This window comes from Heptranchias perlo, unplaced genomic scaffold (genome assembly GCF_035084215.1).
Source record: "Heptranchias perlo isolate sHepPer1 unplaced genomic scaffold, sHepPer1.hap1 HAP1_SCAFFOLD_682, whole genome shotgun sequence".
Taxonomy (NCBI): Eukaryota; Metazoa; Chordata; class Chondrichthyes; order Hexanchiformes; family Hexanchidae; genus Heptranchias; species Heptranchias perlo.
This window is the reverse complement of record NW_027139711.1, coordinates 28089-43314: the sequence shown is the minus strand read 5'-3', so window position 1 is coordinate 43314 and position 15226 is coordinate 28089. Positions and strand designations below refer to the sequence as shown.

General features: G+C 43.4%; 1 protein-coding gene across 1 annotated transcript in view; it reads left to right on the top strand.

Moving 5' to 3' along the window:
* The window catches only part of LOC137318247 (AP-2 complex subunit beta-like), a gene marked incomplete at its 5' end in the record, with an annotated part of 64164 nt that extends 59125 nt beyond the window's left edge, over window positions 1-5039 (top strand). Inside the window, one exon of the mRNA XM_067981176.1 lies at window positions 349-5039. Coding sequence (XP_067837277.1) covers window positions 349-423 — 75 coding nt within the window. The remainder of the gene's footprint in view (window positions 1-348) is intronic.
* Between the last annotated feature and the right edge of the window lie 10187 nt (window positions 5040-15226).

Below are 15226 nucleotides of genomic sequence, written 5' to 3'. Positions count from 1 at the left end.
AATTCACAAGTGCTGATGAGCAAATGGGATTGCTAGTAAATGTATGTCACAGCCAATATTTTTTGTACTGTGCTGGAAATTCACAGCTGGCCTGTCAGCATCTGACTGTTTAGGATGGAGTGCTGATGGAAAAATCCTACCCAAACATTAACCCATCTTTCTTTCTCAGACAATGACTGACCTGCTGTGAATTTCTGGTATTGTATTTTTTTTTCCTCTGGTGTTTCAGTGACTGCCTCAGTGAAATACATCAATACGGCTGTTAAGGAGCCTAGAGATCTCCCTGAACAGTGCCTGCTGTAGATATTTCACTTTCAATTAATTCTTTGTTTCCTTCCTCCCTCCCAGCTGTCTCTAAAATGCCGAGCACCCGAGGTCTCACATTACGTCTACCAAGTCTACGACACTCTTCTGAAAAACTGAAGATCGGAGCCAGCTCCCCAATCGAAATAGGAGTTTACCCGTCTTACTGCACTCCACTCTGCAAATATCACTATCAGTGCGTACAAGTAATGGATCAGAAACAAAATCCACTTTTGGTGATATTTTTTTTTGAATGGAAATGCACTGATTAAATGGTGAAACCTACAATTGTATACATTTAATAGAAGATGTCAACCACGGTCCTTTTTAGTGCCAGAAATTTATGTTCATTTGTTTGCTTTTTTTAAAAAAAAACAGTTCAGACCACTATCGCAAAGTGATGTTATTCCATCTGGTATATTTGTTCTGTGCCAAGTTTGTTCTGGTTTAATAATTGCTTTGTATTCGATGTATAATTGAGCTAGGAAATTCGGGGACCGTGCTAATCTCCATGGGATGCATCAAATGTGGGGGAATGGCCAAAATGTTGGGTGTGTCTTAAAAAGGGAATGTATGTCAAGGGGAAAATACTGAGATATGAAGTATTTAACCCCCTGGAGTTACTAGCCCTGCTAAAGATTTTGTTTAATTGCACAAGTTGTACTTAATCAAATCTGCACAAAATGTCCTTTCAGAGACCCCTATGTTTATGATGTGAAAATTGTACAGGCATTCCCATGAAGAAGCTGCGATTTCCTGTGTCAGTCACCCATACTAATTTGTGATTGGCGGAGTCCTGTTGTCTTTTTAAGGGGCTGGTGTCTCTCGCTGAAACTGGAAGTTGTTGTGTCCGGTGAGTGCCAGTGCCACTGACACCCGACTTCTCCTGAAACTTGTTAGGAGGCGATGTTGTAACGCTGCTGAAACTTGAGGGCTTTCCCACTTTGGGGTGGGAGGTTTGCATCTTGAAAAGTATCTCCCATTTTAAGGGTTTTATTTGCAGTTACACTTAACATCCCTCACCATGCACTGTCTTCGTACAAGGTGCCCAATTTTTTAAAGTGGATTATTTGTATTTGCTACAGTTTTTCAGAAGCGTTATTTTTTTTTTAATGCGTCACCGTTCTCAATAAACTATTTGTCAAAACTATAACAGTGGTGTGGTAAACCAGACGGTAAGGTCTAGTTGAAATGCTGTTGACTGTATTTTGCTAGTGATGCATTGACTGGCTGACCCTTACTGCCGGCAGTCTTTTTTTAATTGCAATTATTTTTTCAGATACAACACGTCGTATGTTCATATATTGTTGATGTAAGTGTACATAATACTGAATAAAGGGGAATGAACCTTGCATAGTGTCTTGCTGACAATCCAGGGGGGCTAGTGAGTGGAATTAATGTTTAGGTGTATCGTTGTGGCTGGTTATTGCATCAGTATCAATTGGATTTTTTTTTGGCTGAGTCAGTGGTGACTTGGCATGTGTCCCCCTCCAGTGATTGCCTGGGCTGTGTGAGTCAAGAACGAGGATCAGATTTTAGAGAATTTCTCTTGATTTGGTTTCCATGAATGTATATTCTTTTTTCAGGCTAGACTGTTTTCCATGGCACCTTGATCCCTGTTAAGTGGGTGTTAGTCTTTATTGCATATCCGTAATGTTGGCTGTTTTAAGAATTATCATTAAGTATTATATGACTATTGTGCACAATCCAGTTTGACCATAGTGATTGTAATCCCTGTCGATCACTTGCGGCGCATGTTGTATTGGAGCCTTACTTACCCTCAGCAGTGCAAGCATGTACCATGCACTGTATTCAATAATCAGAAAACCACATACTGGAGAATGTCACAGCAGGTTTATCTCCTAGAACATTTAACCTATTTCTGTGTAAAAATGTTTCATGGTGGTTTTAAACCATTTTCTGTTTAATTTTTGTTGTGTCCTTGTAACTGCAGTGGTTTAGTTCTCTAATGTACAATCATCAAGGATTCCTTCTGGCACCAGATGGAGCACTCAGGTGAAGTAGGGGCTGGGTAAATACCGGTCATATTATCACTTAGTGCCACTGTTCTCATAGCTTGCATGCTGTTTTAAGGTGGTGTATTGGAGCACTTAACGTGTCGAGTGCTTCTGAAGTCTTTTCCTGATCTCCAGTGAGGTAATCTCCCATTGTGGGAGGTCAGGAGAAGATACTGTCAGCACAAAGTACCTTCCTGTATCGTTCTAACAGTTTCTTCTCTAATTACACCCCCACCATACCCCAAATGAGCAAAACTGAATAATATCCTAACTTTCTAGAGTATTTGGAGAGGACAGGTGGTGTCATGCAAACATAGTACTATTTGCATGAGAACGCACATTCCACATTTCTTTCAGCCCATTTTATTTGTTATCGTGGGTTAAATGGGTTTGTTGATTTGCTCAGCCATGATGATTTATAGTGAAAAGCATAAGTGTTTCTTTGGCTAAACCAGCATTAGTACCTATACAGCAACTTAGTGCTCATATGCTGTGGATTTCCCTGCAATGAGACATGGGGATCTGAAGTGTCCCCGTTTACAATCCGGCTGCAATTTTAAACCAAGTTTATTACTTAATGGAAACTCCACAGGTGATTTGGGATATGCCAACCAAACTTTTCGGGAAAAAGCAAAAATTAAAGTTGAGAGAAAGATAAGAGCAGCATCCTGTTGGTTCAGGACACAACGACACGCATAGTTCCATCTCTCAGGTACAGCTAATGACGGAGGCTAGACACTTCACCATAGGAAGAAAATAACATCTCACCTTGCAAGTCGACCAGCTCTCAGTGAACACTCCAGGCGTCTCAGTGACTGTGATACCAAGCCCCAGGGACTAGAGAGGCATAGGGTCGAGTCTAATCCATTATGCTGAGTTAGCTGATCTCAGCCGGGGCATCAGTAGGGGTTCCATAATTGGCAGCAGCCCTCCTAAGTAAAGAATGAATCAGCCAGGGTCCCTGCTTTCAAACACTGTACCGTGACTTTTGTTGGAAAGTATGCACGTGAGGATCTCAGCTGTGATGAGGATAGACTGTGATGCCTCTGTGTTCAAATGGCCTGCCAATATTCACTGTCTAAGCCCATGTGAAGAATAGTGACTTGTATGAGGAATCAAGAGGGCTGGAACTGTACCTCCACCCAGGAACCGTATTCCAGCAAGACTCAGTGCACTCAGGAGAGAAGGAAAGAAATTGGATAGGTAAAAAAAAGTTATTTGTATACTGAGATTATTACATTCTAGCCAGAGGCTGAACAAACTGCTCTGTATGTTTGAGTTCAGACATGTATTCTAAGGGAACTGGTGGTAGTTTTACAATCCCTTAAGTGACAAATATATAACCGGCCACACACATTTTGCAGAATATGGGTATTGTAGTGGTTATGTTACTGGACTAGTAATCCAGAGAGCAGAGTTCAAATCCCACCATGGCAGTTTAAGAATTTGAAGTCAGTTTTTTTTTAAAAAATCTGGAAATAAAAAGCTGGTATCAGTAAAAGTGACCATGAAGCTATTGGATTGTTATAAAAACCCAACTGGTTCACTAATGTCTTTTAGAGAAGGAAACCTGGTGTCCTTATCTAGTCTGCCCTATATGTGACTCCAGTCCCTCACCAATGTGGTTGACTGCCCTCTGAAGTGGCCTAGCAAACCTACAAAAAATATCCTTACCTAACAGCATCGTGGGAGCACCTTTGCCATACAGACTGCAGCAGTCCAAGAAGGCGACCCACCACCTCCACCTTCTCAGGGCAACTAGAGATGGGCAGTGAATACCGGCCTTGCCAGCAATGCCCATATCCTAAGAATGATTTTTTTTTTATAATCCCTTGAAATGAATGTGCTGTCTCTGAAAACTGTAGAATCTCTCTTTCTGGAGGAAAGTTTATAAAGATAAAGGATTCCATAGATATGGAGCTTTTCCAAACAAAACCCATTTCACTAATGAAAATATCTTTTCTGGCGAGGCCAAACAGTACGTAAGTGCACACGCTGCAGTCTATAATGGCTAATGTGGACCCTGTATTAAGAGTTATTTCCTTCGGATGATTTTTAATGTATATGAGTTGTTTGGATTGCCTGACTGGTAGAATGCAGGTTGATGCTTGTGGATTCTCAGTCTCACATCATGGTGGGAGAGGAACACAGCAAGCTGATGGGAGGCTCCAGTAAATCAGAGGGTGGATCAACCCTGGCCATGCTGGTGCACCTCCTAAAGGATGGTTATAGAAAGTCATTGATACAGGCTTGGGGGAAGGTTTTCCACTTGGTGCACAGCTTAGAGTAATCCATCTTAGACTCTCTGTCCAGCCACAAGAGTGGAACAAAGACTTTAGAACAAGGCATTTGAGTGGAGCATTGTTTTGAGAGAATGAGAACCTTTTCCCGATTTGTTCGTTTGCTGCAACAGGTGACTGAAATGTACCTTGATCCTGGGTCCCCCCTGTTCCAGTAAGACTGTGTACACTTTACTTAATGAAGTTCCGTCCTCTCTCAGTGCGTTCCAAGCACATTGTATTACTTGTTTGCTGTACTGGTATGTGTAAAAATTCATTATTTTCCAAATTTACCCATAATATTCCACTGTTAACACGCTCTTGTGGTGCAGATATTATAATTCTGGTTACCGACAAATAATATGCTCTTCTGAATGTTTCCAGATTTAGTAAAGTTGATACATATATATGTCCATTAAAATCTGGCTTCCCTCGAGAAGTGTTTTCTCTCTGTTTGTCAGCTATCATGAGTCATATATTCATACAAGTTGTGTAATTAGGGCTGAACAATTACTCCCTAGAGCTTAAAGGGGAACTCCAATGGTTCATCATTGCTGAATTTATTGTAGGGGTGGGATGGTTGAATTTGTTTAATGTTTTCATGTGGACGGAACATTTTTCAACTTTTGGCACTCAGTGTCGGAATCGAGCACTCCTGGGTTAAATGAGTTAGATGCATCTTATCACCCCTCTCACATATCCCAAAGAATTTCATACAAATTGAACTAGATTGCGCAATTACTGTGCATAAATGTAGCAAATATTTTGCGCACAGCAAGATCCCGCAGAGATGATACAAGAGGAAACGACACAAAAACAGGGAGTATGGCAAACCGTGTGGAGGACTATGAAATACTTAGAGGCCTTAGGCAGATCAGCAGAATGGGTAAACTGGTAAATGCAATTTAACAACAATTTGCATTTATATTCCACTTTTAACATAGTAAAATATCCCAAGGTGCTTCACAGGAGCATAATCAAACAAAAATTTAGACCAAGCCAAAGAAGGAGACATTAGGACAGATGACCACTTGGTCAAAAAGAGAGATTTTAAGCAGCGTCTTAAAGGAGCAGAGAGAGGTGAAGCAGTTTAGGGAGGGAATTCCAGAGCTTAGGGCCCAGGTGGCTGAAGGCACAACCGCCAATGGAGGGGTGAAGTTAAGTGGGAGAAAAGTGGGAGGTAAATTGTGCGGAAGAGAAGCTAGAAATAGGAGAATACACACAGTGGAAAGATGCTGAAGGGCATGGATGAATAAAGAGACTTAGGGGATCCAATACATAATTCCCTGAAAGTGTAAGTACAGTAGATAAAGCCATGAAAAAGGCAAAGGCATTTTATAAATAGGGTCATAGAATGCAAAAGTAAACGGGTAATAAATTTGTACAAGGTACTGATTATAGGCCACAGAGTACTGTGTTCCGTCTTGGGCACCTCATTACAGAGTAAATTGGACAGCTACAACAACTTGCATTTATATAGCACCTTTAATGTAGTAAAATGGCCCAAGGCGCTTAGCAGGAGCATTATCAAACAAAATTTGAAATCATGCCACATAAGGATATATTAGGATAGGTGACCAAAAGCTTGGCCAAAGAGATAGGTTTTAAGGAGCATCTTAAAGGAGGAGAGAGAGATAGAGAGGTTTAGGGAGATAATTCCAGAGCTTAGGACCTAGGCAGCTGAAGGCATAGCTACCAATAGTGGAGCAATTAAAATCGGGGATGCACAAGACGCAAGAATTGGAGGATTGCAGAGACCTCGGAGGGTTGTAGGGCAGGAGGAGGTTACAGAGATAGGGAGAGGCAAAGCCAAGGAGGGATTGAAAACAAGGATGCAAATTTTAAAATTGAGGCATTCCTGAACCGGGAGCCAATGTAGGTGAGCAAGCACAGGGGTGATGGGAGAACGGGACTTGGTGCGAGTTAAGATACGGGCAGCAGAGTTCTGAATGAGCTCAATTTTATGGAGGGTGGAAGATGGGAGGCCAGCCAGGAGAGCATTGGAATAGTCAAGTCTAGAGGTAACAAAGGCATGGATGAGGGTTTCAGCATCAGATGAGCTGAGGCAATTGTGGAGACGGGCGATGTTCCGGAGGTGGAAGTAGACGGTCTTGATGATGGAGCGGATATGTGGTCGGAAGCTCATCTCGGGGTCAAATAGGATGGCAAGGTTGCGAACAGTCTGGTTCAGCCTCAGACAGTGACCAGGGAGAGGGATGGAGTCGGTGGCTAGGGAACAGAGTTTGCAGCGGGAACCAAAGACAATGGCTTCAATCTTCCCAATATTTAGTTGGAGGAAATTTTTGCACATGCAGACAGACAAGCAGTGTGACAAATGAGAGACAGTGGAGGGGTCGAGAGAGGTGGTGGTGAGGTAGAGCTGGGTGTCGTCAGCATACATGTAGAATCATAGAAAGTTACGGCACAGAAGGAGGCCATTCAGCCCATCATGTCTGTGCCGGCCGAAGAAAAGCTATCCAGCTTAATCCCACTTTCCAGCGCTTAGTCCGTAGCCCTGTAGGTTACGGCACTTCAAATGCTCATCCAAGTACTTTCTAAATGAGTTGAGGGTTTTTGCCTCTACCTCCCTTTCAGGCAGCGAGTTCCAGACCCCCACCACCCTCTGGGTGAAAAAAATTCTCCTCAACTCCCCTCCAATCCTTCTACCAAGTACTTTAAATCTATGCCCCCTGGTCACTGACCCCTCTGTTAAGGGAAACAGGCCCTCCCTAGCCAGTCTATCTCGGCCCCTCATAATTTTATGCGCCACAATTAAATCTCCCCTTAGTCTCCTTTGTTCCAAAGAAAATCTAGGTATTTTTGAATGATGTCGTCGAGGGGCACCATGTAGATGAGAAATAGGAGGAGGCTAAGGACAGATCTTTGGGGGACTCCAGAGGTAACGGCATGGGAGCAGGAAGAGAAGCCATTGCAGGTGATTCTCTGGCTATGACTGGATAGATAAGAATAGAACCAGGTGAGGGAAGTCCCACCCAGCTGGAGTACTGTGGCAGGGGCGGAAACCTGATTGGAGGGATTCAAGCATAGAGTTGTTGGAAAGATGAGTATGGATTTGGGAGGCGACAACACATTCAAGGACTTTGGAGAGGAAAGGGAGGTTGGAAGGACAGAGTGGTCAAGGGTGGGTTGTTTTGAGGAGGGGGGTTTGATGGCAGATTTGAAGGGGAGGGGAACCGTTAACAATATCAGCTAACATGGGGCCCAGGAAGAGAAGTTTGGTGGTCAGCAGTTTGATGAGAATAGGGTCGAGGGAGCAGGAGGTGGGTCTCATGGTCAAGATGAGCTTGGAGAGGGCATGAGGGGAGATAGGGGAGAAACTAGAGAAAGATGAGTTCAGGGCTAGGGCATGGGGGAGCTTTAGGGGACGTTTGGCTCGGTGGGCTAGGGGAAGGAAGGGAAGCGGCAGAGGTAGCTGAATGGATGGTCTCAATCTTAGTGATAGAAGTCCATGAACTCACACTTTTCGTTGGAGTTGAGAGTGGAGGGGGTAGGGGAGAGGGGTTTAAGACGACGGTTTGTAGTGAAGGAGAGGCTGAGGGTTATCTTTGCAATCCAGAATGATCCTGGAATAGTGAGCAGTTTTGGCAGAGGAGAGCAGGACCCGATAGTGCTTTCTGTGATCCAGCCAGATCTGGCGGTGAATGGCTAAATCAGTTGTCCGCCATAAACGTTCAAGTCTGCGCCCCTTAGACTTGTGGGAGTGGAGATGAGTGCCGTACCAGGGGGAGCAACCAGGGTGAGAGAGTAATGGTTTTAATGGGGACAAGGGCATCAAAGGTGGAGGTAAGTATGTGAGCAGATCGGTAGCTGCAGAAATATGGTGAATGGAGGGCCAAAGGCTAGACAGTTGGGAATTTGAAATTGCAATTGTAAGTGACTTGGGGGAGAGCTTTTTTCAGGGGCGGACGCAGAAGGAAGTGGGATTGGGAGGGGGAAGGGGGACGTGAGTGGAGAGGGATACAAGGAAGTGATTAGACATGGCCTTATCCGTGATTGACATGATGGGAGTAGAGAGGCCACGTGAGATGGCAAGGTCAAGGGGGTGGCCGTGAATAAGGGTTGGGGAGTTTATATGGAGGGAGAGATTAAGGGAGGATAGGTGGGCAGTGAACTCAGAAGAGAGTTGAGATGGAGGTTGAAATCACCGAGGATGAGAAGTCGCTCAGTGCGGAGGTTGAGGGAGGAAAGCAGTGAGGATATCTCGGTGAGAAACTCTCTGTGGTACTTGAGTGGGTATTGGAGAACGAAGTTTTTAAAGGAGAGGTGACAGGGTTGAAACAAGGTGAGATGCTCAAAGGAAGAGAAGGTGCCAGAGGAGTAGGGGAACAGATCAAAGTGAAGATGGGGAAAGGGCCGGAAAGTGGGGTTACATTTGCTACCCTCCAATGTGCAGGAACTGTTCCAGAGTCTATAGAATTTTGGAAGATGATCACCAATGCATCCATTATTTCCAGGGCCACTTCCTTTAGTACTCTGGGATGTAGGTTATCAGGCCCCGGGGATTTGTCAGCCTTTAGCCCCATTAATTTCCCTAGCACAATTTTTTTGCTAATACTAATACTGGTTTCCTTCAGTTCCTCCCTCTCACTAGACCCTTGGTTGCCTAACATTTCTGGGAGGTTATTTGTGTCCTCCTTTGTGAAGACAGAACTAAAGTATGTGTTTAATTGTTCTGCCATTTCTTTGTTCCCCATTATAATATCCCCCATTTCTGGCAGCACATAGTTTGCTCAGTTTTAATTCCCACATCATCAAACCCACTGGCAAAGACAGTGCTGCTATATGGCGGAAGAGATTTCCACTGCACTCCTGGCAAAGATATGACGGCTGCAAGGAGCAATTCTGACTGATCTCAAACAAGATAGCAACCAAACTTAACCCCTCCTCATCTATTACCAGTGAAGATACATTGTTATCCATCAGCACAAGAATAGCAGCAACACAGTTGCTGAACATTAACAGTAACAGTCTCCACCAGCTTCCTAACTTCTCACAGCCCCCTAGTCAACAGTGGAAAGTGGCAATGAACGTGAAAAAGTAGATGCACATAACCTGTGCCATTGTCATAGAACAGATAGAGAATTTAAGGCAATCGTCTCAGGATTTGGATGATTTCTAAATCACTTGGGCTTCACTCTCTCAATTTGTTATAAACTGAACACCTTGATTAGATTGCATTCCATTATCCTGAAATTGTTTGACACCCTAGAATGCAATAGAATTTTGAAGCTGGGCCATGTAGTTATGTGGCAGACGAGAGAGATGAGGAACTACACTTCAACTCACAGAATATTTAAATTTGCATTTTCTGTTTTCCAATTTTAACTCAATCGCATTCTCAATTACACAGGAGACTGAACACCTCTCTATAAAAATGCTGGGAAACATCTGCTGTTGCTAGGTTACAAACTTGCTACCTATTTTCACAATAACTTCCTGCATCTCAACAGTAAATTACCCTAAGTGGTCGGGAATGAAGCAATTTGTTAAGTAATCTGCTACACAAGATGTTTCCTGGTGTCTATTTTATTATACAAATGTATGAGTGGCCACTTCCAATGAACTAGTGAGTTTATTCAGTGAGTAACTGGCCTGCACAGACTAGAGCAGTCCCAGGTTCTATCTCTAGTTTGTGCTGATTTAACCAATCTCAGGTAGGAGAACTACAATTGGTCTCAGTGCCTCTGGAGGAGGCCACCTGTGGTAGAATAGCCTAAAACTGTCAGGGCTCACACATCAACGCCCATTTCAAAGAGGTACGGGAGAGCAACCAGCACCCATAAAGTTACACTGCATCCAGGAGCCCACGCTTTCAGGAGGGCAGGGGAGGGAAAATCTGTAGGGATTGATTAGTCAACGTGATCAATAACCACCAAAATTACATTGAATCTACAACACAGAAACAGGCCGTTCGGCCCAACTGGTCTATGCCGGTGATTATACTTCACAAAAGCTTCCTCCCACTCTAAGTACCTCTTCCCACCCTTCCCTTAAATACATCAGTGCTATCTGCTTCAACCACTCTTATGTGCTGGTGAGTCCCACATGCTCACCACTGCTATCTTATATTTATGCCCCCTTGTTCTGGACTCACCTACAACTGGAAACAGTTTCTCCATATCCACCCTATTAAACCCCTTCAGAATTTTAAAGACCTCTATCGGGTCTCCTCTTAGTCTTCTATTTTCCAGCAAAAAAGAGCCCCAGTCTGCTCAATCTTTCCTGATAGTTGCATCCTCTCAATTCTGGTAAAATCCTTGTAAATCTTAACTGCGCTTTCTCCATTGCTTCAACAGGGTACTCCAAATGTGGCCTAACCAAGGTTCTAACTGAATTTAACATTACCTCCCTGCATTTGTATTCTATTCCTCTAGAAATGAATCCCAGTACTTTGCATTCTTTATGGCCTTATCAATTTGTGTTGCTACTTTCAGTGATTTATGTATCTGTATTCCCAGACTTCTTTGCTCCTCTACTCTCTTTAGTTTCTTACCTTCCAAGGAATAAGTGGCCTCCTTATTTCCTACCAAAATGAACCACCGCACAGTCACTATAATGATTTTCATTTGCCGTTTATCCGCCCGCTCTGGAAGCCAGTCTATACCTTCCCGTATTTTGATGCAGTCCTCCATGTTATTAGCTATACCCTCCAATTCGATATCATCTGCAAATTTCAACACCATACCTCCAATTTCTGAGTCCAACTCATTTATGTATATGGTGAACAACAGTGATCTCAGCAAGGATCCCTGCGGGACACCTCTTCCCAGTTTCTGCCAGAAGCTTCTCTTGACTCCGCCACTCTATTTTGTAGCCATCTTTCAATCCATTCTGCTACCTGGCCCCTGAATCTTATGTGGCACCTTTATCGAGGGCCTTCTGAAAGTTCATGTAAACCACATCCACCGCATTGTCCTTGTCTGCTCTTTCTGTTACTTCTTCTAAGAATTCAGTAAGATTGGTTGAACATGATCTTCCATGTACAAATCCATGCTGACTATTTTTTATTATATTCAGCATCTTAGATGTTTTGTTCCCTGATCTGTTAGCAAAAGTTCAGGTTGCTTTCCCACCACTGACATTAAGCTAACTGGTCTGTATTTCCCTGGGTTAGGTCTATCTCCCATTTTGAAGATAGATTTAATTTTGTAAGAAACCATAAAAATATGAAGTCATGAAATAGGCTCCACTCTAACCCAAAATGCCATTTAGAGGTAGCTACATTAGTGTCATTTCAAACCACTAACAAATACAAGTTACATTGGGCTTAGTAATAAACGCAGAGCAACTGTTTTACAAATAAAAGAAATGCTATTTATGTTCGCAATGCTTTATACCCATATCCCTGGTAATTATAGTAAGCCACAAGGCCTTGAAGCTACATAGTACCAGGGATAGAAAAGCACAAGAATCTAGTAACCCCTGATTACTAAATTATTAATCAAGCTGCTACCTGCCTTCAGCAGAAGGCAATTTTCACTCTGATAATGAATGTTAACCCTAATAATCACATGGAGTCCCAAGTGAACTTTTACAATAAATTTGTTGCTTTATATTTTTTATTGAATTCTCAAGATAAATGTTTTCCAATATTCATCACCATATGCCGGCAGAGTCTCTACTGATTGAGAAATGGTTCAACTAGAAGCAGTTCTAACAATGGATGGCAGCAGAACGAGGGAAAGTCAATGATTATAATGAAATTGGGATGGGCATACAGGTCCATAAGAATTACTTGGCTATAACTAAACTGCAGTGCCTCATATGTGATTCAGGGTTAGCAAACTAATCTGAAATGTTGCTATAATCATAAATTCGGAGAGACTTAGAATCCCATTTGGTCATTTCCATCGCATTGCTAGTAGCCCTTAGAGTGACAGCAGCATTCAAATGTTATGTTGCAGGTAGCTCCTGGTGATTTCACAGACGTTAGCCCGTTCATCGTGTTAAAATGCATTACAAGTTACAACTGCCTTGTTCAGGAGGGTATGATATTACATACAATCCCCTAGTACCTAGCCTTGCCATGGACTTGCCCCATTGCTGGGTTACCAAGGATGCTGAGTGCTGACAGCCCTACAGATCGAGGCGTGTGCCCCTTTTCCAGAATGCAATTGCCCGTGTAATAAGAAAGGATTTAATTCAGAAAAATGGTGTCTGACACGAAACTATACTCACTCACACATATGCTGATTATCCTGTCTCCACTCCTGGCTCTGATCCTGTCTCACTCTTCCATCCCCAAAACATTTTTCAGGCAGATGAGGAACTTTGGGCATAGCTCATGAGCACCAAGGGGCCAAGGTTCATGACATGGGCAGCAGCGGTCCAAGATTTAAGACATGGGCACCAGAGGTCCTAGGTTCATGACATGGGCACCAGAGGTCCTAGGTTCAAGACATGGGCACCAGTGGTCCTAGATTCAAGACATGGGCACCAGTGATCCTAGGTTCATGACATGGGCATCAGTGGTCCTAGGTTCATGACATGGGCACCAGAGGTCCTAGGGTCATGACATGGGCACCAGTGGTCCTAGGTTCATGACATGGGCACCAGTGGTCCTAGGTTCATGACATGGGCACCAGAGGTCCTAGGTTCATGACATGGGCACCAGTGGTCCTAGGTTCATGACATGGGCACCAGAGGTTCTAGGTTCAAGACATGGGCACCAGTGGTCCTAGGTTCATGACATGGGCACCAGTGGTCCTAGGTTCAAGACATGGGCACCAGTGGTCCTAGGTTTATGACATGGGCACCAGTGGTCCTAGGTTCATGACATGGGCACCCGTGGTCCTAGGTTCATGACATGGGCACCAGAGGTCCTAGGTTCATGACATGGGCACCAGAGGTCCTAGGTTCATGACATGGGCACCAGTGATCCTAGGTTCATGACATGGGCACCAGTGGTCCTAGGTTCATGACATGGGCACCAGAGGTCCTAGGTTCATGACATGGACACCAGAGGTCCTAGGTTCATGACATGGGCACCAGAGGTCCTAGGTTCATGACATGGACACCAGAGGTCCTAGGTTCATGACATGGGCACCAGAGGTCCTAGGTTCATGACATGGACACCAGAGGTCCTAGGTTCATGACATGGGCACCAGTGATCCTAGGTTCATGACATGGGCACCAGTGGTCCTAGGTTCATGACATGGGCACCAGAGGTCCTAGGTTCATGACATGGGCACCAGAGGTCCTAGGTTCATGACATGGACACCAGAGGTCCTAGGTTCATGACATGGGCACCAGTGGTTCTAGGTTCAAGATGTGACCAATAACTCCCTCACTGAATTCCATGAGTTCAATTGAAGCAAACTATGATCACTGCATTGATTAACATGCGCTATCACAATAAGAAGGAGTTAGTATTGATTCATTCAAATACAAATTGGACAAATTTCTTTCCAGAAAATGATATTTTGGGATACAGTATGAGTAATTTGAGACATGACATGTGGTAAGGTTTTCCTCGCCTCATATCTGGATCTGTTGTAGACTAATTGTTAGAGATTGACTGCTATGATTAGTCAACAACTCCATTATCATTGTATCCTGGAACTACCAGGATGGTAGAAGGTGAGCTAGATGGGCCTTGGTCTTCTTTCGTCTAGTAATTCCTATGTTCCTGAGGACTGGTCCCCATTAGGAACTGGGTCGAGACTACAGCAAGCTCATTTCATGTAAAACCCTGACAGCACAGGAGCTGTAAATACAATGCACAACCCACTGAGTCACCTCCAACACCACCCGTCTCCAAATCGAAACACTTCAGCACAACACCTCCAAGCAGAAAGTGATTCCCCATTATTTACTGTTGAATGCTCAGCAGCACTTTTATATCTAATTACTTTTCTGTAAAACATTAAAATAGTGAAATCAGTGTTGGTGCCTGGACGCATAATGGGTTGTGTGATATTCCTCTATTATTTTCTTTTTAGGTTTAAATGGTTACTATTTTTATTTATAATGAACTGATAAATAGTGGAATGAACTGTGATATGTGCATTTGCAAGTAACCTTATTTTGCTTGACGTCTATAAAAAATCCAAATTAAGTAGAACATTTCTTTTCTGGCACAATATTTTTCTTTCAATATTCATTTGTTCTTAAGATCTGTAAAACATTTCCATCAACCTATGGCAGCCATCTTGGATTTGGCACAAACTCTACCAATGGAAAGACTTGCAAATTACAATGAAAACTTCCTAAAGCAGTTTGAATTTTTTTGCAGCAATTCACTTAATACCTTTCATTCAAATAAAGTAAGATCTTGCATTTCTATTACACCTATCATATCGTCAGGCTATCCGAAAACGCTTCACAGCCAACAGAAGCCAGTCTTCAGCCAATTCGATTCACTCCACGTGATATCAAGAAATGGCTGAGTGCACTGGATACAGCAAATGCTATGGGCCCCGACAACATCCCAGCTATAGTGCTGAAGTCTTGTGCTCCAGAACTAGCTGCGCCTCTAGCCAAGCTGTTCCAGTACAGCTACAACACTGGCATCTACCAGACAATGTGGAAAATTGCCCAGGTATGTTCTGTCCACAAAAAGCAGGACAAATCCAATCCGGCCAATTACCGCCCCATCAGTCTACT